This window comes from Phalacrocorax carbo, chromosome Z (genome assembly GCF_963921805.1).
Source record: "Phalacrocorax carbo chromosome Z, bPhaCar2.1, whole genome shotgun sequence".
NCBI classification, from domain to species: domain Eukaryota; kingdom Metazoa; phylum Chordata; class Aves; order Suliformes; family Phalacrocoracidae; genus Phalacrocorax; species Phalacrocorax carbo.
Window position 1 is genome coordinate 62153625 of NC_087548.1, and position 27099 is coordinate 62180723.

Here is a 27099-nt window from a genome sequence, read left to right on the forward strand (position 1 = left end):
ACATAAATGCGCATAGCCCTAAGTATACCACCTTCCCCTTCGCTGCTGGAGCATGTCCTTACAGAAACATCAAGGACAGCTCATCTTTTTCAGTTTCCATCATATGCAGGAACACAAATATCCTTGAACTTAATTTCTGTCAAATAACAGGTAGTCTGTTAGCTAGCCATATTGTGAAAAACATCTGTTTAGTGTTTTAAAAGTGTTCAAGCTCAAGTTATTCTAACTGCTTATAAGATAAAATATGACATGTTTTGCTGGTTGCATTATGTGCAGTTTCCACACTACATACAGTATCAGCATGCGGTTTTGCTATATCCACATGCCAGATTAACAAACATGAAGACTGATGTGGGCAAAGTTAGGTAGAAATGTGTCTGGAATTCTCCCTTCCATGTTTTTGTTTTTCTTTTGTGTGCTCATACAACAGACCTGCAAGTGCTTTTTGAGTATCATTTGCTTCTCTCATTTTGAGCTTAATAAAATTATCGAAGCTAAGAGATATGGTACCATAATTTATGATGAAAGCCAGTGATTATATTTAAAAAGACAGGTTCTAGCCTTTTTAGACTTGAATAATGTCAACAACTCTCCAGCACTGGGGGGGGGCGGGAAGAAAAAAAAACAAGCCAAGCAACAAAATTTTAAGAAAAGCTCTCTGAAGAGGCAAATAAATGATAGTAGGTTGTGATTACAAGTGCATCCTAAGCACCCTTGCGTATTTTAAGAAATTGTGAAAGTTGATTCTCCTCCTATGGAGAACAGAGTATCATCTCAAGGAAGCATCAAACTCAATCTGGGAAAGAGTCCTCCAGCAGCAGAAGCAGGTGTTCACAGAGGCATATGCTACAGAACTACATCTATTTGGAAATATAAATGAATTAGACTGCAAAATGTAAAATTTCAAGTCACATTTCTGCTGAAAAAAATCTCAGCCAGCTTTAATTTTCACTGAAAAAGAAAGATCTAATTTAAATAAAGCACTAGGCCCCCCCTTCCCTCCCAAAAAACCAGAAAATTGTAAAGGATGCACACTTACTAACCTGTTGCATCAATTGGATGCTGGGACCTCTAGCATCTGAAGATCGTGTAACAGGCAGCGGAGGCACCAGATCAGTTTTTGCACTAGAATTACAATATTACAGAATAGATATTGCTATAATGAAGTAAACTATAACTGTGCACAGGAACAATATTGAAACTGACCCAGAGAGCTACACAGATCTGAAAGGCAAAATCCAAAAGGCCTATCACCTGACTTTAGACATGCGAAAGCTATCATGTTCATGATCCTCAGTAGTTGGTGGACATCTTTGGGGCACATGTCATCCCATCCCCTCTCAAGGGGTCTATCTCCTGGTCTACATAGGCAGCCCAACTTCATGCAAGATGAGTCTCACCTGAAATTATGGGTACACTACACTTCCTTCAGGGTGCCATCGTGCTAAAACTAGCCTACCCAGCGGGTGATATTATCAGGGGACTGCTTTTGATATTTAAGGCCTTAATAAAACTGAGAACAGGGTTGTCACTTTTCCATTTCTAAGCACACCCTTTATAAATCAGTCTTCTAGGAAAGACCGATCAACCCATTGCTGACAAGGGTTGTACTAGAGTTCCCATGAAAAAATTACAGAGTTAATACAGATGACATCTTAATTCTGTTAAGGAGGAAGGTATCTGGTAAGCAACTACTGAGTTCTCATCCTAACGCAACTTCATGACCTACCACTAAAGAGCAATACAGGTTTATTTTGGCTTTTTCAGTTTTTCCCCCTTCCAAGTAAATCAAGGAAGTCTCTGTTGCCCAAAATGGACCAGAAATGTTTTTATATTTCTTTGAGTCATTTAGCTCTGAAGACCTACTATTTAGAGGGTAGCCTAAATCCTATGCCAGCAAACAACCACATTTATGCTACTTCTAACCTAACCGTGTCCTTTGAATAACTTTTGGGCCACACTAAACCAGTCCATTGCTAATAACCACATTCACATACTTCACTTCAGACAGGACAGATCTTTCACCATCAGAGCACTGAGACCGCCGATACTGACGGTAGCTTCGAGGGGAATGTGAATGCCTAATGCGGATTGGGTCGCCTTGAGTCCTAGGAGAGACACAGAATTCACAAAACGGTAGGTTAGCAAACCAGATCTTCAGCACAGAAACATAAATTCAACTGGAGACCGAGAGATCCTCCGATTTCTTATTGAGGTATAACAGATGGCTTCTTGCACTGGCTGAATTTAAAAGGCTGATGCTGTGCTTGGAATTCAGTGCTTTAGAAGTGCAAAGATCACAAACTAGCATGCCCATATCTGAGAATGAAACTATTTAATAAAGAATGCATTATTAAATGCAGTTTTAACATCAGCCTTTTCTGTTCAGTGCTGTAGTGGAAGTGCATTATAATGCAAACGGAGATCCTATTTCTGCCACATGCAGCTGTTTGCACTGACACATGGCATCCCAAATGGGCAATTATCTCAGTGAAATAGATGTCCATTCTTAAGGAAATAGCTATGCCCTGGCAGCTGCCCATGTCAAGCAAGGAAAGGGGTTGAACAGGTCAAATAGTGCCTTAGATGATTGAAATAAAAATTTTAAATTAAGTTTAGGAAATAAATGGATTTGCTTGTTTGCATTCATTTCTCTCTGATTCTGTAGTCTATAACATAAAACAGATTGATGGATAGCATAGGGAAACATACAGACCATACAGACATCTGGCAGGTTCATGAGTGTGTGGGAGAAATAGGGAGAGATAAAGATTATTTTTTTCGTATTTTGGAAAGGGAAAATACTAGGTTTTAAAATTTTTAATTGTCTTCACCAAACCCATCCTAGATGAGCACCTGGAGTAGATAAAAGCATAGAGATTATGTGTGAAACCACTCCTATTTCAGTATGACAGAGTTCACAGTAAAATAAGGAAAGCAGGCTTTTATAGTCACAGAGAAAAATCCTGACATAAACTCACTCTATTTTAGTGTATGGAATTTCTTTCAATTGCTCCTCAGACAGGCCAGATGGATCCACAAGCTCTTTCCTAGAAAGGATTAGGCAAAGTAAAAAATGTAACAGTGACTACCAACTGCAAAACCATTCTTTTTTTTTTATTATATTAGGCTGAAAAGATCTACTGAAATAAGCTGTTGTCACCCCTGAAGCTATCTTGACATCAAAATAGGAAACGTATTAAGAAATGTGTCTAACTTCACCTTGATTGCTTCAATGTGTGTCGCATCCTGTTCCATCTTCCTCTCACCTCCCTGCAAATTTGATCTTGTTGCTTCACAATGCATATGAACATTGTATATACTACATATCGAACATGCTTTGGAATAGCCAACTATCTTCCTAACTGGTGGTTCTATAGCATGTGGGACCTCATCCTAGAAGTGTCAGTGTTGCAAACAAGGACATTTTGGAAGCCCCAGAGAACTAAGTCTCTAAAATGCTATACTCTTCTTTACATCTACATTCATCTAATTCATCCACATACAATGGTCATCTGTATTCAGTGCATCCAGTGATCTGCAGTATCTTCTACACATAGGAGGTCATTAAGACCCGCATAATTTACTGTGGTACATAACTAAATCAGAACGTAATGCCTTATGGCTACAGTAGAGGGATGTGAATAACTACATTAGAGGCAAACCAAGCAGTCACTCAGACCCTACAAGCACTGTACTTACTGAATATGTTTCCACAGTTCTTCTTTAGCTTGTACATCTGGGCTTCTCCTATAAATACCAACAAAGACACAACAGCAGAACCATGAAAACCATCGTCTGACATGTTGCTGTTCAAATAACTTCTAACATCACAGACCCTGCACAGAAATCATGGTAAATGTAATCCACCAGTGCTTCAATTTTAAGGTTTGTTATCTCAGAAAATGCATTAAACTTCATTGCTTTATTTCAGCTGAAAAGTCATTTCTTTAACTACAGGCTCTCAATCACAATTCCTGTTCCATTAGCCTTCAGCATGAATATGCATAAAATATAAATAACAGCAGAACTTCCCAAGCCAAATGAGTGCCCAGCTAACTGCCACCCCTTACCCTGCTGAGGAAAATGTGTTTTGGAATTACACTTTTGTAAAAGGCCCTCATAAATGTCCTGTGCCCACAGAGCCCTTTGTGCAGAGGAGGAAGGACAGACCATGCCAGGCTGGCACACCAGTAATCCCTGGCCATTCCCAGTGAGCACCAGTGAAGAGAATCCATTACTCAGCTGTGATCACAGCACAGCCCCTTGCTTTCTGGTAATTTCCAAGAAGGGTTTCTGCTTGATTCATTTACCTTTGTGATCTCCAGGACAAAGAACCAACAATGAGCAACTCGAACCACCAACCATGCATACTCATGCACACAAGTATTTCACAAAGGAAAGTAGCCGAAATTGTTAATTTCCCTGTTGCAGAGATAGAGATGTAGTAAAGCAAGTCTGAACGGCATGCCTCACATTTTCCACCGAATTACAGAAGATACCATCTCCGAACTGGATCCCCTTTATTTTTATTTTTCTTATCCTATTTTATTGCATGGTTAGTGCAAAACCACCGTTGCTGCTGAAGCTGTACGTAGAGTTCACCAAAACCCATGCAGTTTATTAGATTAAATTAGCAATTCACACAGTGGCAAGGACTACATCTGCACGGAGACATCAAATAACTCTTTTCATTGGGATTATATAAACTCAGTGCCGACAGCTAGATTGTTCCACACCATCTGAGATGTGAGGGATGCAATTTTTAGACAGACTCAGCATACATAAATGCTCCCACTGAAGTCACAGTTTCTCAAAGATTAAGTCTTACACCATCAGATGGTACAGCTTGCTTTTTTTTCCTTAAACAAAAGGGCCTATTCCACACAAAGATGCTTTTGGAGTGATATAATCCAAATTTAAATGAATATCAAGGAGGACAGCAGAGTTCTGCGTTTTAGTATCTGTTAAATCAGCTTTCCTTGCCCAGTGCCAGAGCTGTATCAGAAATAATTCCAAACTGCTCTCTAGCACTAACAGTTTCACTGTTTTCTTATTTCATTGTTACTGTGTTTGGCTGATTTCCAGACTTGAGCCTAGAAATAATGTTCAGAGACATCTATATTGCAGTAAATGTTTTACAGTTGGTGTAATGGTAGATTATTTAGAGATGGTAATAGTTTGGGTTTGGGTTTTTTTTAAGATTTTACAGCTGTAGAAGTACTGGGAGTTGTTAATTTACTGCTTTACAAATACCAGAGAGAGACAAGAAGGGTGAGAAACCTTACATTTGGGATTCCCTAGTGGGACTAAAATGAACTAATCCATAACACCCTCAGCCTCCAAGGTGGTGATGGCTTTCCAGGCCACATGATGCAGCTGCCCCAGACGCTTCCCATCCTTGACAGACCTCTCTGCTGTCCATTCCGACTGCTCAGGTCCTCATGATGGCAACAGCTACAGCCACTGCAAGCTACAGCTTGCAGTCCAGTTTTCTCAGCGTTCAAGGCTTTTTGTGGCTTTAGGCATTTGTGTTTATTATAAAGCATTTAATTTTATCTGATTTTGACTTCTCTCTCTCTCCCTCTCCCTTCTTGCATTTACTTCTCCTTCTTTCCTTCTTACATCTGTTGTGTTTTTTACTCCCTGATGTAGTAGCTTGGTATGCAGTGGCATTTAACAGCCTTTTTCACCCCTCAGTTCACCCCTGCTCACAAAATAGCCACTGCAAAAGAGGCATTTACCCTGGGGCTGCGAAGATAGGCATCCTCTTCTGAGGCTGAATAATCAGGCAGTGGGGAATGCAAAAGCTCCCTGAAAAAACACCAGCTTCTCCAGGGAGGCTTTGTAATTCTTACAAGCCCTAGTTTGCCTGAGGAAGCACAGCCTCAAGGTCACTCCCAAACCCAGGATCCCCAACAAAGCAGGGTATTGTGCATACCACTGACCCATCTGATCAGCTCGTGGCTTTTACGTATTAATGGAAATACAACAGTTCAGGATGCAGTCTTAAGGCTCAAGTATCACCAAACAGCATATGAAGCCTCAACTACAGTAAGAAATATTAATTCGTGGGGCAGTGTGGAAAGAGAGTGGTTAAATAAGAAGTCATCTTTGTTTCTCCATTTTCTAGGAACTGTGCCTCCTGCTTTCTGTGGCCACCTCCGGGCGTTTAATTCTGTGAATTCTGTGATCTCTGCCATTCTCTCTCCTCTCTCCACCCCTGCAACTACACTAATAAGGAAGCCACTGCTGTGAAATACCAGTTTAGCAATATAGCATCCTGGGGGGGGCGGGGAGGGAAGGGCTAAATACAATGATTCCTCAGACCAAACTGCTTTTGTGAATTCCTGTCTTGACATAAGTTATTTTCCATCTGTTTAAGAAGTGTTACCATACTGGGATAACCTCACAGCATTTATTCAAGTTAACTCCCCACAAAGGACCATCATACAGATAAAATATCTTAATAAAAGGATTTTCCTTCCACAGGCTTGTTCCTGCTTCCTTTGAAGGCAAAATGAAGAAAATCTTACAAAAAGAAAGGTCTTGTTAGGGTGAAATGTAGGTATTGCAAATACTGCATAGGAAATTCATGTTTGTATAGTTCTTAGCCCACAACAAAGCAATCCTCCTACTAAATCTTTAAAGCCAGATCATAATGCCTCTTTCACATTATTCTAATCTTTTTACTGTGAATTGTTTTAGAATTCACAGTTTTCACATAACATATACTCATATTGTCCTATTGCACTATCTGAATCGATAGCTTCTGGACAATTTGTATGCTAATCTGATTCTCTAATGCACAAGAAATCTACTGGGAATTCCCAGTAAATGATGAGTCTCCAGGGTTTTTTTTGTTTATTTTTATTTCATTTTCACAAGCTTGAACTACTCTATACATTAATAAGGTCTACATTATTTTTTGTGCCGGCATCTGCACCCTTATTAATATTTTAGTTTGAGTCACAAATGGTAAATTTAAATGGCCGGGGAATTTTAATGGCCATTCTTCCAATTAAAAAAAGCCCTTCGGCAATACAGATGTTTTACATGAACTCTTGAAAATAAACCCTGTAGAACTAGAATTGGGAGCTCTCTCTATTTGCTGATTCCTTTAGAGAGAGAAAGGTCAAATTCTTGTCAAATATTTTTATTCCTGAGACCAAGGAGACACCACAACCAATGATTAATATTACTCATTACCAAACAAATCAAATGCACTGTGCCAGTCACAGTAACAAATATTTCAGTCATTACTTCACGCTTCCAAAGTGAACCTCTAGTTAAGCTGACTGCAGTAAGGAACTTAATGTGACTGATCTGTACTACTAAAACGGAGGTTTTGTATCAATTGTTAAATGTGCAAATTGAAGTGATCGTATGACCAGATTTAAAAACAAAACCAACCATACCCTACACCCTAGGGAATCATGTTTCCCTTTCCTTTCACCCACATCCAGTCATGTAAGCAAACAGCTGAGACAAACTAAATTAAATAAATTCTTTTATAACATACTACAGGTTAACAGTTAAATGCCTTTTACTAAACTTTTTCTAAAGCACTTTGAAAGGAATTCCCATTTCACCTTCTCAAGTTCCTACTTGCATATATTAAGCATCTCTGCCATACTTGCGAAGTTTGGGTTTATTTCATTGTTTTGATTTTGGTTTTTTTTAATTGACGAGTGAGACAAAAAGGAGGAATATATTAATCACCAACACAATAGGGAAAAGAAATGAGAGGCCATCCAAAATCTTCAGGATTTCATTTCTTTGCTTCCTCTAGGACCTTTGCTTGTTAAGTGAGATGCTGCACATTTAGCTTTTATGCTAATAGTATTTTAAATAAAATATAACTCAGAATGACACTGTGCTGGAAAATAAAAGCCATTTCATAAGTTAAGTTAGCCGCAAGAGGGAGCCTGCATTGCCTAAGCAAAGAAATTTACTTGGCTATAAATTTAGTTGGCTATAAATTTAATCTAGCCATTATTAACTGAGTACATTTCCTAGTTTACAGCACTTTCTAAATATAGTAAAAAAAAAAAGTAAATCAAAATCAGCTATATTTTGTGGCTTCCATATAAGTGAGCTCTAATATTCCTGATTTTTAGTAATATATCATTGTATAATTACACCTAATAACATTTGACTTCTGTGCAGCTGAAAGTGAACAAGTCTGTACAAAGCCAGTTAGAGTAGAAATTCCAACATTTGGAATTTTAATGGCAAATTCTATTTCTCATAAAGAATGAGAACTGTACACTATGAAACTGGAGATAGAAATGAGTTCTAGCACACAGGCAACTGAAAACAGAACTCAAGTGGATTTTAATACTGGAAATGTCAGCGCGGATTACACAGTTTCAATCAGTATGAATGAAATTATCATTTAAGGCACTCTTTCTCCTGGCAAGTCTTAACATGAAAGGTAAATTTAAGAAAAGATATTAACAGGAAGTATCTATGTAAGTGTGTTACAGAGGTCATACATTACACCATCAGCATCAGGGCTGGACAACTGACCCATTTTAGCCAGGCAGTGAGGATGGGGATACAGTTTCAAAGACTGCTCTGTCTTGCCTTCTCTCCGAGTGCCTCACAGCTGCTCTCCTGGCACTCTTCAACACCCCTCCTGGCTTTGCCCTGCTTTGCCCGGCCCTGCCTGCCAGGCATGCTAATGCTGGTGCTGCTTTGGGTGGTTGCTTGGATGGCAGATCAGGCTGGACACAAACAAAATACAAAACAATGTGTCTACACCCCAAAAACATGCCATTAAAAGAAAAAAAAATTTAAAAATCAGCATTTTCATTCGTTTGAGAAAATTATTTTTAGAAGCTCACAACTTCACCATGTCAAAACCAGCTGTCAGCAGGAATGGCACTGCCTGGCAGCACGGCTCCATCATGGAAATCCTGACATCAGGATGCAATAAATCACTGACTGCTGCTTGCCAGTGGTAATTTGACATGGAGACATCAGTAGCTGGTCTCATGTGGAACAGCACTGCAGATGAAACACATGTGATTAAACAAGTTTGCACACATTTTACAAAAATGCCTGCAACTATCACACAAAACCTCAATGTTTTCACAGACCTGCTGCCCAGGAAAGGGGAATCACTGTCCTCATTACAGAACTAAAGTTCAATGAGCCACAAAACCATCCAGGACTCCATCCAAGGGATAGAGTTCCTGACAAGTGTTGTTAGAAAGCCCCTCCTGTGTTAGTTGTACCCTGAAATTCAAATCACTATATGAAGGGAGTTTGACCACAAGGACAAATCTGCTAAAGTGAGAGCATGCCACATGAAAGGCTCTGTTCCTCAGCAGCTGAGTGCCATCACCACTCTGGAGGTATTCTTCCTGCTTTTTAACATGCTACAGCAGCCTTAATTTTCCTGTCAAAGAGGCCAAGGGTTACATACGATCGAGATCTGTGCCTGGATCGCCGGTAGTTTGGATCCGCCTGGTTTTTTTCCTTTTGTCGCCGTAGTACAGCTTCCCACTGAGGAGCCGAGTCAACCATGTCATTCTCTTGCCGTAATCTGCAAAAGTACCAGCCGTTTAGTCTAAGATCTCTGACACAGGATGCTCTGAGAGCAATGGGGTATTTTTTTCCCCACAAAAATCCAACTCCTGCAATGCAATACTTTAACTTTTTATCTTGCTAAATTTTAAGTAATGTTCCCAAACTACATTAAAATGTAAGAATCTGTATCAAAGAAAACTCATTGATTTGCTATTTAGAAACAGCGTAAGCCACAAATGGGACAATCCTTACAAAACAGAACTACAACTTGAATTCCATTTGTCTTCCCAGCCCAAGCCAAATATCTAGAATTTTCTTCCTGCTTAAGGATTCAAGTCCACCTCATGCACAGCAAGTGTAAGCCCAACATCATGATACAAGGCTCTACTATTACACCTTTTCCAAGTATGTTGCAGCATACACCTTCCTAGGATCCATACAAATCCCCCAGGGATGTCTTTAGTGAGTTCCTGCTCAGAGAAAGTGATCCCTTCACCCTCACCTGCAACGAAGCCCAGGATGCATGCAGATCTCCCTGGCTGCTGCAGACACATACAATCCCACCATTGTCACCCCTTCTGCACTGTCCCCTGTGGCTTCATCCCCTGTCTCTGCTTGAGTGCTTCTAAATTACATGATACACTTTTTATGTCTTCTTTTTTCTTTTTTTTAACATCCGTGGCTCCATTATTGGAATGTAGTACAGGTTAAATCAGTCAACAACCTATAAATTCACCATGTTTGTTAGCAGGCTGAAGTAACTCTATGATGACAAAAACAGCCAGGGCAACCTGTGTGCCAGTGCTTGGCCATTCAAAGCTCTACAGATGCTTCACAGTTTTGGGGTTGCAGATATGAGTAGTGTGATGAAATGCTAAGGTGGAACAAATGGATATGCTTGGTCACAGCAGTAAAATTAAAACTTGGCAGGGATTTAGAAAGAACCCTGGAAAATACCACTCCAAGAGTGGGTTCTCTGATAGGATGGTATTACTGGCATACTGAAGAGGCCAAAGGACCTTAACAAAAACCAGGAAGACTGACAGGTAAAACAAACAAACAGCCAACAGAGATAAAAGGATTACACAGGACACGTGACTAATAAGAAATGCAAAGTACGCTGTTGTTGTTGCTCTTCATGTACCTTTCTCCTTGAGTTTTGAATTCTATCAGGCTAAACTGGCTACGCAGGCTGCTGCTTCTCTTTAATCAGATCTTCTCTTACATGCATAATGAATTTTGAGCTGATCCCCAACTACTGTAAACAGCCACAACTCTACCAAAAGACACTGATCACCTGGAGAAGACTGCAACACTAGGTTTTGATTTCTAAGCAAGGCTTTTTAAACCTGTAATCTGGTGACAGGGATTAACATAAATTTATAACTGAGGGAAGAATTCACACAGCAGTAAGTAATGAACTGTGATTTTCATCCCGAATAATCCACTTTGTGGAGACAGCAATCATCCCACATGGTATGAACACCATCAACTGCCTCGCAGATACCTCAGTCATTTGCACAAAAGACGACACACGGCTGCCAGACCAGCACTTGCTGCCACCGGCGGCAGATCTGCCTGCTTGCCAGGAGCTTGACCCCTCTCTCCCAAACAACAAGTCCTAACAGATCAAGTAGACAGCTGTGCTCTGAAGGAAGCATTCAGATGCTTGCCATAAACTAACTGAGCCCTACTCACTCTTCTCAGGAAACCCACACAACACAGCAGAGCACAAGGTGTGTACTCTGACACAAAGCACAAGAGATCCTGCACCTCTGTGTGTGAAGCCACACTTCCACACTGACCACGAATGACCTCTTGGTAAGGGAGTAAAGACATTTCTGCTCCAGTCCATTCCTGCTGCATGGCAAGCACAGTCCTTAGCAATGCACTCATTTATCTCCAAGTACTTCATATTTCTACTCTGCCTCCTTTCTTCTACTTGTAGTAACGTACAACAGTGTTCATCATTATTTATCTCTTTAATTTGAGCTATATACCAAAATTCTAAATATATAAAGTAGCATAACAGCTATTAAAACAAGCGCACTCAAAGTACTGTTGTACCACAGCAGAACTCTACTAGATGGAGATATGAAGCAATAAAGCACTAATTTTGCAGCTGCAGAGAAAAGTGCTATGCTCACTTTTAACAATGTAAGGGAATGCCAAGGGAACCGAACCTTTACACAAATACATTATGTAGATGCAGCGATAAAATCATAACAATTTTGGGGCAAAATCTTTAGCTCTTTAGCAATGGAAATTACAAAAAAAAAAGCAGAAAGACATCTAACACAAAATCTAAATTTCGATTTAAAAATACTTCTGACAAAAAAGTATTTTTTGTACTCCAAGTCCATTACAACTTTCCTTTCATTCTTTTCACTTTTTGCTCCCACAAGGGAACAAGTTGATTTATGTCTTACAGAAAAAAAAAAATCCTCATTACTGGCATGTGAAATAAAACCAGTTGAGATTAATAGCGATCACAATGACAAATTAGGTATTGTCTGCAGGAAGACTTGATGGTAAAATGGAAAGTCATAAGACTATCATAACTCATCTGTTGACTTAGAGGTGTTTTTTCCCCATTTCAGGTGATATGATAGCAAGCTATGTTCATACAATGATAAATTCTTTAAAGACAAGCAACTCTGAAGACTTGATTCTTGAAATCTCATCGAAAATATCTGAGCATAAAATTATCATTTAGGTACAATGTACAACAAACACAGGCTCATTGGAGATGTGAAGGTCAAAAGCAACCTTGGCTGCAGTAACCAGATGATGGAATTCAGGAACATTAGAGGAGAGAGGGCAAAAAACTAGATCACAACCCTAAACTTGAGGAGAGCAGGCTCTGGCCTCTTTGAAGATCTCCTTGGAAAAGTCCAGTCAGATAAGGGATAAGGGATAAGGGCGGAAAAGGGGTCCAGGAAAGCTGGTTAATATTCAAGGATCACCTCCTCCGAGCTCAAGAGAAGTCAATCCCAGCAAGCAGGATTTCAGACAAAAATGCCATGATGCCTGCATAGATGAACAAGGAGCTCCTGGCAAAACTCAAACACAAAAAGGACTGCCTTCTTCACTTTAGTCTTTAATAGCAAGGCTGGCCTTCAGGAATGCAAGGCCCCAAGGACCTTGGATATTGTCTACCTGGATTTCAGGAAGGCTTTCAATGTTGTCTCCCCACAAGATTTTCATAGAGAAGCAGTTGAGGTAGGAGCTGGAGGAGCAGACAGTGAAGTGCATTGAAAACTGACTAAACAGCCAGACCTAGAGGGAGGTGACCAGAGCTGTGAAGTCCAGCTGGAGGCCAGAAACTACTGGTGTATCCCAGGCATCAATACTGGGTCCAATCCTGTTTAATACCTTTGTTAATTATCTGCACAATAGGGCAGAGTGCACCCTCAGCAAGTTTGCAGGTGACACCAAATTGGGAGGAGGGGCCGATACACCAGAGGGTCATACTGCCATCCAGAGGGACCTGGACAGGCTGGAGAAATGGACCAACAGGAACCTCATGCAGTTCAACAAAGGGAATTGCAACACCCTGGGAGGAACAAGCCCAGACACCAGTACATGCTGTGGGCCACCCAACTGGAAAGCAGCTTTGCAGAAAAGGACCTGGGCATCCAGTGGACACCAAGCTGAACATGAATCAGCAACATGTCCTTGCAGCAAAGAAGCACAATGGTATACCAGGCTGCATTAGGCAAATTATTGCCATCAGGTCGAGGGAGGTGATCCTTCCCCCCCACTCCACACTGATGAGGCCACACACAGAGTACTGTGTCCAGTTCTGCGCTCCTCAGTACAAGACAGACATGGACATACTGGAGCAAAGGGCCATGAAGATGATGAAGGGCCTCAACGATGACAAAGGCTGAGAGAGCTGAGACTGTTCAGCCTGCAGAAGAGAAGGCTCAGGGGGATCTCGTTTATGCAGATAAATACCTGCAGGGAGGTGCAAAGAGGATGGAGCCAGGCTTTTTTCAGTGGTTCCCAGTGACAGGACCAGAAGCAGCAGGCACAGACTGAAACACAGGAGGTTCCTTCTGGACATCAGGAAACACTTTTTCACTGTGACGGTGACTGAGCAGTAGCACAGGCTGCCCAGGGAAGTGGTGGAGTCTCCCTCCTTGTAGATGCTCAAGACGTGTCTGGGAACAGTCCTGGGCAGCCGGCAATAGATGGCCCTGCTGGAGCAGGGGGTTGGGCCAGGTGACCTCCAGAGATCCCCGCCAGCCTCAACCATTCAGTCATTCTCTGATTCTAATGAGATGGCTCTTCTAAATATAGTCAAAAGACTATGCTCCAGTACATGTTGTCAACTAGTTTAATAATTTTATCCACACAATACATTTTGACCACAGCATTAAAAAAAAGCAAATAGGGTTTACTCTATGATTGAAATATGCTCATCATAGGTTCTTCCTTAATTTTGTATGAACATCTGCTTAGGATAAAACAATTATGTGATGGACTGAAACCTCCAAGACGGATGAGATCAAGGAAAGAGTTTCTCCCTAACCTTCTTCCAGTGTTTTACCTTCAGAAGTTCTCAACTGCATTTCTGTTCATTTGGTTTCATCTGATAAATAGTTCACAGTCAACTATTCTCATGTGAACAATAAATTCTACTGTTCTACAATCAGATGCAGATTCTTTTGGGTAGTGCGAGAATTCACTAATTTTATTCCAGTAAAACAATACAACTTTGTGTCTGCTTGATTTTTGGGCTGGGAAATAAATTAGTATTAATCTATGCATCAGGTAAAATTTGAGTAACAGCAGTTGCAAGCCTCATTACATTGTCCCATTTAACCTTGTTAGGGCTGGCTCACCTCTGCCAATGTGAGAACTACTCAGCGCCTGTGCCGTTTCAGCTTACTATGTTCCTGCTGTGGCTGCTAACAAAGTGCAGAAATCCATTATGACTGGTGGTTTTCCTGCACCTGATGATGAGGAACAAATCTCATGCCTCCAGCCCATTTAGTACTTCTTGACTTTAACACCGATAATTGCTTTTGTTCTGGTCTGATTTCAAGAGACCACCTAAGAATAGCAGATGTTGAAACATTAACATCTTTGATGTGTCTACATTTCTGAAAATGTGAAAAACATAAAAACAATCCACACAAATTGGTTTTTCTTTCTTTTTAATTTTAAGCACTTTCCATGAGGTGAGGAAGGGCTGGTAAAGGCACTTTTATTCTTCAGAAAATGATAAGCAGTACTTAATCCTTCTTACAATTCAATCTTTATATTGCAAGAAGCTCTTAAAAACATTCTTGTGGTCAGTCTCTGATTTCCTTCATTTGCTTGTGGAGCTCCCTGACAGCAAGTTTCACAGGAATAAAAACCTGGCAAGAGTGTTCTAAGGCAAAGGGATACAAAGTACCATTTACCTACTGATCACTGAAACTATACTCAGAATTTCATTCAAACTTCAGAGCTCACCTGGAAAACAAATCTTCCATGCATACTAGGTTATTGTTAGCTGAGTATCTCACAGGATGGTGCTCTCATTTAAATAAACTCCAAAGAAATCTCATGCTTAGCTATGCTTATACCAGTCCATTTGAATGTCACAATCATTTTTAGCATCTCTTTAACTTCTGCAGGTCATGCTTAAAATATTATTATACTGCATACTTCTGCAGCACTATCTAGGATATAACTATTTCTAAGAACTTACAAATATCTGAAAATCATTTATCACTCATAGTACTGCACGTGAGAGAACTGGAAATTATGGCAGCTTGTGCAGACAGCTTCTTAGAAAATTTGCCTTAAACAATTGCTCTTTCGTCAGCAACAGTTCTCTTACATTCTGTTCATGCAATATGAAGAAATTTTATGTGATTTTTAGAAATACATTTTCATAAATACTCTCAAATACTGTTATCTGAACTACAACATGAAAGTTGCTGTTTTAAAGGAAATTTTTTGCTACAGTAAATCAGTTGTTATGCTAACTTTTTCATATCAGCAACAAGAAAAATAGAATGTAAAACCCAAAACTTGCTAGCATCACTTGACATTAACTACTGTCGTCCTATTAAAAGCTAACACTGTACACATTCTGGGTGTAAGCACACACTTTACATTTTAGAAAATAAAAATGTTTATACAATTACATGCATGCCATTAAAAACAAAACCGAGTTTCTTATCCATTAAAATATTTTGACTATTCTCCTCAAAAGCTTATTTTCTGCTAAAATTCTGCACTTGAAATTTTTGAGGTATATGCTGTGAATATCTCATCACCACCATTATCCACTTTATTTGCATTAACATAGCAAGTCTTTTTTCAATGTGCCCCATATTTGATTTTGCAGTTCATTAATAAGTTCTCAAGCAACAGGAGGGTATGAGTTAATTACGTACACCTACGATGTGTATGTATTTTGGCAAGTATCTCTCTTATTTGAAAAAGGACCTTAAGCTGCCTCAGGAGGACTGTCTATATATAAAACATGTTAGACTCCTTCTTACTAGGTTTATATCAGAAAAGCCCATCTCCATTTGTTTATGTTTCATGTCTCTATGTCTAAAATGTATAAAGGTCACCTGTTTCTCTTCTTCCGATGCTCTCTGTTGGAATTTTCTGATTCACTGCCACTGCTGGTGTTACAGCGAGACCGTGATCTAGTGCGGAAATAAGCAACATCTCAAGGTGAATTTATCCAGCAACATCTGAAGTACTGAAGTTCTAAATAAGGAATGAACAACACTGCAAAGACATTACTAGGAAAAACAGAGTTAAAATACTCTAGAGCGGCTTGTCTACACCCAGAAGTCATATTATCTTTTTCTCATTAGTTGGCTGGGAATAACTGCTTTGAAAGTAGTGGACCCAGAGTGCAGTATCAGGTGAGTACTATTTTCCTTTTGAATCATTGCACTGCATTTTTGCTTATTTATTTTATTTTATCTCTCAGCATTCTTTGTGTATACGCCACAGTGAAATGTTCCTTTGAGGTGTGAAATATTTTGTCTTTAAACTGTATGCATTCTGGCTCTTTTCTTCTTGCATATTGTGGGTCACCCAACACCACAATAATTCTGGTTTTACAGGCAAACCAACATGCTCACCAGATCTGTCTTTTTCTATTCACGTCAATTTCCATCTGCCTTCTAGTAAGTTCATATAATTTTCCAGTGTCAGGCAGTATGGGAGAAACATCACTAACACTGTGCATCTGCTGATCTTTATAACTACGGAGAGACTTTGGTGCACACACTGGCAGGTGTGTGTAGCAGCAGATCTTTGGGATGACCCAATGCACAGCTACAAAGATGGTGCATCATGTAAGGAAAAAGAAATAAAGCAGTTACTTCTGTAACACCTCTGACTGTAAAGCTTCAAATGGTAAGGTGACATTTACAGCTCTGATTATTTATTACTGAAATAGACTGGTGGAATAGGTTGATGCTGAACTTCAAGAGAGAAGTGCTTGACCAGTACTGAGACCCTTAAATCCTTGATTGCACCAGTCAACATTTTGGAGCAGACAGACCAGCTGTCAGGGCTCTGGTCCTAGAATGCAGGACTCTGTTACAGTACTGCTGGGCTAGGTCCTAAAAAATGGTACTCTCATCAAAACCTGGTCTGGAACATTTTTTAGTGTGATGATGGTCTCTGATGCATCCAAAGAAAGACAGCCCAATTGATTAATGGGGAGAGTTGACCAATATGTTATGAGCCGTCCTAGAAGGATTTAGGATATCAGGAGTTAGAATCAGTGATGATTTTGCTGCAGTGGAAAACAGAAATTTTACTCTGAGGTCTCTGGGCATGAATAGAAGACATAATGAGATGACTCCTGATGCTACTGGCAGAGATACACACTTCCCTGTGCCTCCTGGCTTTTCTTTTGCTCTTTGATAAGCCACTTTCATAAGAGAACGGATTCGTTAAACTACACCTTAAACAGGCTGAGGAGTGAAGGCATCATATTAGTGTAGGTAACAGGCAAGAGGAAGCATTTCATGACGAGGTTGGAGGCTACTGACAAGCACCTGCTCACTGCACGTTCTAATGGTCTGGGGAGAGGAGCCCAGTCAGGATGACAGCAAATGAGAGAGACTTCCTTGGGAACAGAATAAGAATAGCTGTAGCACAGACCTCCCCTAAATGTCCTATCTGGTCAGGGGCACATCACTCTACCCTCTGTCTCTGAAACTAGGACATTGTTATAGATATTGTTCTGACACAGTTGAAAGTCTCATTAATTTGCCCATAATACTAGTGAATTAGGGTTGGTTTTATCAAATTGTTGTGTCGTTAAATGCCTCAGGGTCTATGGACTCTGGTCTCTCCACTCTCCCAAACTAGGAAAACATTAGCTCAAGTAGCTCCCATTCAACCAGAAATGTTTTAGAGTGATAGACAACCAAAGCCTAGGGAAATCAGTTCAACCCAGCTTGTCTGTAGGGAATAGGCTTGGAGAAGTGACATTTCCCCAGAGGAGAAGCAGAAACCTCTCCCCATGCCCAAATTTCATGGCTTATAATGTAAAGCCATTTAGTAGCTTAGGATAGCCAGTTTCCCAGGTAAAAATACACATTTCTGGGTGAAGCTGAAAGAGCAGACAAGAAAGATGCATGTTACTACAGAAAAATGTAACCTCAAAGGAAAAAGGAAGATTAAAAGATGGTGTCCAAAAGATATTGGCTCAAGCATATTAAGACAGCTAAGAGCAGTAAATGCCCCAGAACTGCAGCAGACCTTACATGCCCAAAATTATGCCTTCCCCCCTCCTAAATCTTATCAGATGTTTAATAAATATTCCACTAACCTTGAGTCTCAACATTACTAGGTCATCCAAGCAACACTGTTCTTTCACACTTCCAGGTCACTGGAGCAACTCTGTTCTTTTACCTTTCTCAGAATTTCAAGTATTTTCTTACTCTGATTTAGCAATTAATCCTATAAGCTATGAAGGCAGCAAAAAACACACTATGGCAGGAGAAGTGCAAGATAAAACACCCTATTTGCTCAAATTCAAGATAAGCTTTTCAGGAATGGAAATCTGATCCACCTTTTGGATACTGCACATCAAATTACCTTGTATTCCCTGTCAGGAAATCACTTGCAGATAGACAGCAGGGCTGCTGAGCTGTCAGCTGAGCGGCAGCTGCTCATGCTGGCTGTCAGAATATTATCTTTCACTGAATATTAAACATCAGCTTTTACTGAACTGAATAAAACACAAAAAATGGAAACAAAGGTGGTTTCCTAAGTAAGGTGCAAGAACGCATGAGATCATCCTGATCTCTAACAATTACAAAGCACCCTTCAACCTTCTCTCTTGCTTTCTTGGTTATGCAATATGTTTGATATTTTGCAGGTGGTATATCTATATGGTCTGACACAAGGAGCAAGAAAGAAGGCATAGTCAATTTGGCAAGTGGGACAGAACAAATACAGCCCAGGAAGGGGGTGGGATGGTTTTCAGGATTTGGTATTTCAGAGAAACAGTTGACAGAGAAGGCTCATATATTCTGGTGCAGTCCTTCCTTTTCTGATTAAAAAGCAAGAAAAGTAGCAAGATTGTGAGAAAGCGGAGACGACCTATTACAATATACAATAACTAACGTGGACATCTGTAATGTAATACAGCAGGTACAGCCTTCAGGAAGGGTCCCTTCTGAGCACTGGGGCTTACCAACTGCGATGCCTAACTAAACCCTCTCAGTTTTGTGCGCTGAACATTCACCATGGAAGCTTGTAATGGTAACACTTTCAGAAAAATAATCTGTTATAATAGGCGCAAAGTACATGAGCACTTTCCCTGACTTCCTGTGATTGTTCCTGAGATGTTTGTATCTCTGCCAGAGCTCCTTTCCCCTGCTGCAGCAGTGAATCAGATCCTGGGAGTGCCTCCTCTCCTTTGCAGGCTTCAAGAGGCTCTGACATCAAAATGCACTGTACTGTCTCCTTTTTCCAGCATCCAGGGCAGGAACACAGGAGCAAGGAGAAGCACAGCACATAGTCAGGGCAGGCAGATGTGGCACTAGATAACTCCAGATGCAAAAATGTGTCAAAAGCTGAACCTCTTGCAGGGCACACCCAAATTCACACCAGCAGTTTTTGGAAATGTGACAACTAGTCAAGACTGCACAGGAAAAAAAATAAGAAGCTTAATCAAAAATTCAGCAAAAAATGTGCAAGACAGTGAGAAGATCATAAGAGTTGCGTATGCCTCTGCACCTACCTTTTGCAGGACAATTAATCTCAAATGATAGTACACTTGCTTTCGAAACAGATTAATTAAAAGTGGACTGGGAGGCTGCAGAAATCAAAATAAAATCTGCAGATGCAAAATCCAAAAGCTAAAACTTCTGCAATTGACTTTCAAATTGCAGACAAGCGTTTAGTAAACTTCCACAAACTGCTTCCAGCATGGCACAGTAACAATGTGCAAGGCAGCTTGTAGTAATCTGTGCTGTCATGAGGTTATGCTGCAGTGCGTTTTAGCAAAAGTACGATATGAAAGAAAAAAGTAGATGGGTGGAACATAACAAGCCTTCTAAACATTTAAGAAGATGGGGGAAGGAAGGAAGGGAGGGGATGCAGGGAAATAAAAATATGATCAGCACTTTTGCTATCATTTCATGGCGGCTATAGATTATATATTTACCTTCTCCTTTGCTTTAAATCTGAATCTTCGCCACTGTTTTGATTTTTCCTGTGATATTAAGGAAGTTTTAATGAAATACCATTGGGTCACTTAACACAAATACACAAAAACTCCCATCTTTAAAAGAAAAACAAACACAAAACAGAACAACTTTCCAGAGGTTTTTTTTTCAATATAATTTAAGGCAGAGAAAAAAGAGCACGTGCTTGTTTCAAATTTTCCTCTACAATACAAAAGGACATCTCTACAATAAGTTGCAAAGTCATGATCCCATTCAAGCTCTCATTGCAAGTCCCTGACTTGCAAGGTTAAGCACGGTATGCCAGCCTTTAGAGCTTCCTACTGTTTTCAGCATAGCAAAGCCTGATGTTTTCCTCTTAATTCCCATAAAGAGTGCATAAACAACATGGCTATTGTTATTCAACAGCTGAAAAAGGGAAGTGCATGAACAAAACCAAGATTCAGGAAGATATAATTAGGTTACAATCTACCTACTATTGTCAGTCTTCACAGTCTCATACATGAGATAAGACTTTTAAAAACATTTTGTTGGTGTGGTGGCCCAAGGGAAAACTTGCTATTGGCATGACCACCTGTCCATGGAGTAAATCAGCTAAATGCAAATCTCAGATGATAAACACTTTGCACCTCAAAAAATTTCATACTGCATAGTGCACAAAACCTGTTCTTTTCTTGGTACACATCTCTACTCCTTTAATTTTACCGAGCCCAGTAAGTTGTCCTGACAACTAAGCTAGCAATGAGTCAGAAAACCCATTCAGGAAACACATTGCTATGAACACTTACAAAGGCTCTATCCAACACAGTAAATCAAGATAACTCTATTCACTCAGAGAGAGCTATGCTGATTTACTTTAATTCAGGCACGAGGTCACTAAGTATGCACCATGGGTGAGTTCTGTCACTCCTGTTCTAGACAGCTAATAACAGATAAAAGGTCTGGAGCAGCTCACAAACCTGACAAATACAAAAGCTCCACATCAAACTACACTTCCTCATAGAGATAGCTGCATCGTCAGAGATTCCTTTGCAAACACTGGCTTTGAAAGCCAAACAGGTAATCACTTCAGAGATCTCAGAAGGAGATGTAACTCCAAAGTGCTGACTTGTAAGGTAGCCCTAGAAGGCTGCTATGAATATGGCACAGTGGCTATGCTTGTCTACACTTCACAGCACATCACATCGCTAAAGGTACCTTAGTGATGAAAGCAGCTTCTCAGCGGGACAAATCATCCCAGGTGACATATTGTCTCTCAGAACTGTATCACTTGAGAGCTGTCCCTGTAATTTGCATTTTGGACATACTCCAGGACACACAGCACAGAATCTCCATACATTTAATTTTACTTCTCTAAGTTACTCAATTCAGCACATACCCATTAAAAACACATTAAGAATCTCATAGTTTTATTTTTGCTGGCATCCTCTCTAATGTAAAGTAATTCACACATGGGACTGTTGAAGACAGCTTTATGGCTCATCCGTTTAATCTTTGTTGCACTTGAAGAAAAGCAATGTACTTAAAATACCGCTCTGTATTAGAAGCTCATTGTCAAGCAAGCAACATGCATCAATCTTTTCCTTCACAAGGGAAAAACAGCTGCCGCAACTGAAAAGATCTTGCACATGCCAATAATGCAATTTCTCATATGTTTAGCATCATTTTCCTAGCACCCAGAACAGCACACAAGGAAAAACCTGACCAAAGCTTCCTTTCCAAAAGCAGATCGGGTATTCTTGCTCAGGTTTTTTTGTTTGTTTTGTTTTGGTGGTTTTTTTTCACTAACAACTGGTCCCTAGAGTACTCCTTTTCCCAGAGCCCAGCTGTGTCTCTGAGAGCCTTTACTGAACACAGAGAGCATGCAGGGCCTCAAGCTTTCTACTGTGAGAAGCTAACAGCAATTAACCCCAGGGCTCTTACCTCCTCCGGAATGGCTGCCCAGATTCATTCTCGCTGCCACCTGATGGGTTCCGTCGCCGAGAGTAAGGAAACTTCGGTGATTTATTGCGGTCACTGGGAGAATTATATAGCCCACTAGGGTTAAAAAGGAAGAGCAAACAGTCAGCTTAAACACTTCCAGGAAAATTAGGCCAGCTGAGATTCAGCCTACAAAAACGAGAAGGCTCACATATACACTTACATACGTATTCAGCTGTACGTGTGTGTGTGTGTGCTATGTAAATACAGATGGTATTGCTTGCCAGCAATAAATTTTTTACACTGAACCTTGAAAATGTAGGAGACGTCTTAGCATTGCCAAGCCAACAGCAGTAAGCTTACAAAAGGTAGAACCACCTTAATACATATTCTTTTAGAATAATAAAATTTCTCTGCTTTAGTATGAGTTATCCAACCCAGAGCTAGGCATTCAAATGCACCTCTATTCTTTATCTTTTCTGTGGATATAGGTATAAAAACAGTGTTCCTGTCTTGATATGTGTCTTCATCACAGAGCTACTGCTTGGGACAGTGAAACAATTAGTTCCAGCTCCCTGCAGTTCATCCACACAACCCTCTGCCAACGGTCTGCAGGTGTTTCAAACTTCAGGTTATGCACTTAAGCCTGGGTGGGGCCCAATGAGTTGGGTTATTACCCAAATTCAATGTAAACTATCAGATGCCTGTCTAGATTATCCTGTGATACCTTCCTACAGAAGTGTAAGGACCTATTCCAACAGTGTAACAGAGCCTGTGATGGAGTACATATCGCTCTAAGGTGGTCTACTGATGCCCCATGACTTTCTGGAGGATGGATGTTAAACTCAAACACACATCTTTATCTAACATTAGCCCATTTCACAGCTTGTGGTAATCATGATATTCTCACCAACTGGCAGTTAAGGTATTTCCTTTTGCTTTCCTAAAACCCTTGGTCTTCAAACTGGATACTTTCTTGTTCACTTGCTTCTACAGACTGCTGATTACAGCACTGCTCTGCACTGTTGAAAAGCTGCCACAGTTCATCTCAATGAGAATTACTGTTAGAAACTGTGAAAGCCTCTGTGCAGCATACAGTCTGCTCATGTGTCTAAAACTGCATAGTCCTTCAGAACAGACGGACCTGCAAAAACTCAATCCTGCCATTCTTTGGCTCCTGGGAGATCGAACTTCCTACTACTCTGAGAGCAATTTTAACACCAGAACTGACACTACTTCATTAAAACTCACAAATAAACATCTGTCATAGTAAAAGAATATTTGTACATTGCCTTGTCCTTACTCTGAAAACTTATGTTTACAGAAGGAGCACACGGGGTAAATCATCGTGGTGCCCCAAAAGGCACACCATGAATAGACCTGAATCATCACAGAAAAGCAGGACCATACTGGATTACACTTAATGTGCCATCTAGTTCATGGCCTGTTTCCATCAGTGGCTGTAAGCAACCACTCAGAGGAAGCAAGAAGTTGAATACGTATGACAGCATCCAAGTACTCTCTCAGCCTCACAGTATTCTGAGTCCAGGGGACTTACTGTGCCAGCTGCTCTACCTCTGTATTCAGAATTCCTTGAGGAGCTCTCTTCTGTGACTCACCCAGCTTCTCCCAGGAATCCACTAACTTCCAGCAACCCTTCTAAAGGAGGACCACGGGTCTCCTACTCATGGTGAGTCACTACTTGCTGCCTTTCTCAACACTTTTAAACCACCTCCAATAGCTTCATCTGAAGATCCCAAGTTCTTATGCTGGAAAAATAGAATCCTGATCTCCTTCTCCTTTCTCTGTACTACTTATTATTTTCTAGACCACATCCTCTGAAATTATCTCTTTTCCAGACTAAAGAAAGAGTCCTGCCTGGCTTATGCTCCTTGTACAGATTTCCTGCACAGCCAGCCACATGTTTGATTACCCTTGCTGCCCCTCTCAGAGACTTTTCCTCTTCCTGAGAAAAGGACATCAGAACTACACTCAATTAATGATTCACAAATTTATGTAATGGCATAATACTGTTCTCTTGCTTTCCTAATAATTCCTAATTGTTTTTCTGATTGCTGCATAGTTGATCTTTTCACAAAGTTATCCATCATAACTCTACAGGACCTCATCTTAGTCAGAAATCTAGGGTTATTTTTTTGCCCCATGTGCTTCTCTATACTTAATCACTCAACATCATTCACCATCTAGTGACTCATCACTCATACTTTAGGGGTCTTTCTGCCACTCTTAACAGACAACTTTCACTCTCACTATCCTGAAGAATTCTGTCCCATTATCAAACCTTATCAAGCCCTTTTCTAGGTCTTTGACAAATATCCTTAGTAGCAGAGGTCTATAAACAGATCTCTGTGGAAACCCACAGGTGACTCTCATCCACTGACCACTTCCTCCTACACCCACTTTCCTGATTCTTCACAGATTATTTATCCATGATAGGACCTATCTTCTTATATGCAATACAGATTTATTGTGACCCTGTTAATACATTAATATATTACATCAATATCCTTCAACCTACTGCCATGGCATGATATTTACTATTGCACAATACCTAGCACATCATGCCTTGCCTTACCTCTGTGGGCCATTTTCCTCCCACGGTGCGCTTGTTTTACTTCTTTGGGTTTCTGGACTGTTTTCATTTTTCATCTTTTTAAAGCTAAATAAAAGTACAGATATATATTTTTTTTTTTAAACCCATAGTATACAGATCACATGTTCTCTCCCCCTGACCTCTTAAAAATTAATCTTAAAGGCATATAGTCACTACAGCGACCCACCAGGCATATAGCTATTTGCCTGCTATGTGAAAGAGGGCAAACAGCTGCTATGTTGAAGAATCTCTCCTAGAAACAGAGACTGGAACAAAAAAAATCCAAGACTTGAAAATCAGCTCTACAAGCTCATAATTATGGCTGCACTGAGTCAGAAAAAAGGTCAATCTTGTCTCAGAGTAAATGAGAACAGATGCTTAGGCAAAAAGTCTAACAATAGGGCACATATAAAATATATTCTCATAGTCTTCCACAATATTCAGTTAACAGATTATTGAACCAGAGGTTTTATCTGTTTCTTATTCTACACAGCTCTTGATGGAACTTTCTTCCACGGATTTACTTATCTTTTTTTAATTTTTGGCATATATAGTGCCTGGTAGCAGTATGCTCCAGTATTTAACTATGGCACATACAGTTATTTCATTTTGTCTCAAAACTTCCACCTGGTTCAGAGTTTCCATCCTGTCTTCTTCACTAGTTCTGTGCTTGTAGAAAGAAAAAAAAGCCCTATAAATGATGGTTCCGTAATCACAAACTCCACCCCATAATTTTCTTATACATTTTTAACAACTGTCTCATCTCTTTTCCAAATGAAAGAATCACAGACTATTTAATCTCTCCCAGTATAGGAGTCACCACATATCTCTGATTATCCTATCATATTTTTCTACCATTTTTCCAGGTCTACAGTACCTTCTTTAAGATGTGAGCAACAAAGGCAGGGAAGATAACTATTCAAAACATGACAGACCACAGGTTCAGAGTAGCATACTCTTCTCATTTCTTCCCCAGTAACTCCTTATGTTTTGTTTTTGCTAGACACTGAGCATAGATCTGACAATGTGAAAGAGCTGTCTTCACTGACTGCTGTAAGGTAAAGTACCAGGACAGTCAAGATAGTCACCTGGCTTAAGAGATGTATCAGCATTTGTAACCAGTCTCCCACCACACCTGCAGGAGATGGGAGAAAAACAGCAGGATGCTGTAATTCTTCCTATTTCTACCATTCTCACAGTGTCAGGTTTTACACCTTCCAACCCATTAATGCTCCTAGATAGCCTGCTCATTCCACTACAAGTGTTGCAAGGTGGCTTCCAGCTAAAGCATGCTTTTGCACCCACCTTCTTGCCAGCAGCTGGTTATGCTTTTCCAGCATTATCATCCCTAGACCTTGCTTTCTACATGAGCAGGCTGTTCACCTGATACAGGGCTTGATAGCCACATGGGTTTCCATTAAGTTCTTCAAGAAGTACAACTGACAGCAACCCACTACTAGCATTAATACCACATATCTTTCCAAAGCGCTACTTAAGCGACAAAAAAAAAAAAAGCTTTACAGATGCTTACAGAGAGGAGGACATAAGCCAGAGTTCTTTGCCCAGAGCAGGAGGTGACAGACTTGGCTTTGTGAAGGAATCGTGGCTACTTAACTCACTAATCCACTTTTAGCCTCAGCCTGCGGTTACTGCAGGTCACTGAGTTAATAATTTAATTCTCACATAGTGAACAAAATCCAAAGCTACAGTAAGTCAGCAGGAAAAGAAATTAAATTACACTTTATCAGGTAAATAATTTTCTTAATACTGCACCCATTAATTATTGACTCATATGTGCATGCAACCTATTTCCAGGCTTAAAAATACGTTCTTACTACAGACTAAGCAAGTAACTCAGGTAAATATGTTTCAGTCCTGTATTGCAAAAAGCAATTGTTTTTGCACAGCATAAACTACTGAACAATACTTAGATTGAAGTTAGACTTAAAGACATATATACAATGTTCTCAAATCTTAGAAGACAGAGAGAGAAATTATCCTGGGAGGAGAGTTCACTGCATCAGATTCCTAAGTCATTGTTCTTTCAGAGCAGCCACACACTTTACAGCTAGAGAGCTACAGCATGGCAGGTCTTCAGATACTGGTATTATCTCCAGGAATGCAGTTGCAAAAGGGTCTGAGTTTGTTCAAAGTGTTTGAAAAGGTTATGATCTGAATTTCATGTGAGGTTAGTGATGTTGGGGTTTTTTATGGTTTACCTTGAATTTATAACACTTATGCAGAAATGACCAACTGTATCTCTACAGTAAATGACATGTTAAACTTCGAAAACTCAGCTTGTAAGAGCTGCTGAAAGATGCTTTGCAAGCATGACTGACAATTAATGCCAGA

General features: G+C 40.1%; 1 protein-coding gene across 4 annotated transcripts in view; it reads right to left on the reverse strand.

Annotated features, from left to right (window-relative positions):
• Positions 1 to 27099, reverse strand: part of EPB41L4A (erythrocyte membrane protein band 4.1 like 4A) — a 140353-nt gene that overhangs the window by 4581 nt on the left and 108673 nt on the right. For 2 of the 4 annotated variants that reach the window (XM_064438849.1, XM_064438848.1), the window contains 9 exons: positions 24730 to 24813; positions 22137 to 22250; positions 20195 to 20242; positions 16119 to 16196; positions 9434 to 9553; positions 3703 to 3750; positions 2982 to 3050; positions 1998 to 2108; positions 1044 to 1125 (listed from right to left, as the gene is read on the reverse strand). In XM_064438849.1, coding sequence (XP_064294919.1) covers positions 1044 to 1125; positions 1998 to 2108; positions 2982 to 3050; positions 3703 to 3750; positions 9434 to 9553; positions 16119 to 16196; positions 20195 to 20242; positions 22137 to 22250; positions 24730 to 24813 — 754 coding nt within the window. The remainder of the gene's footprint in view (positions 1 to 1043; positions 1126 to 1997; positions 2109 to 2981; positions 3051 to 3702; positions 3751 to 9433; positions 9554 to 16118; positions 16197 to 20194; positions 20243 to 22136; positions 22251 to 24729; positions 24814 to 27099) is intronic. The other 2 variants (XM_064438852.1, XM_064438850.1) reach the window with 2 other exon arrangements.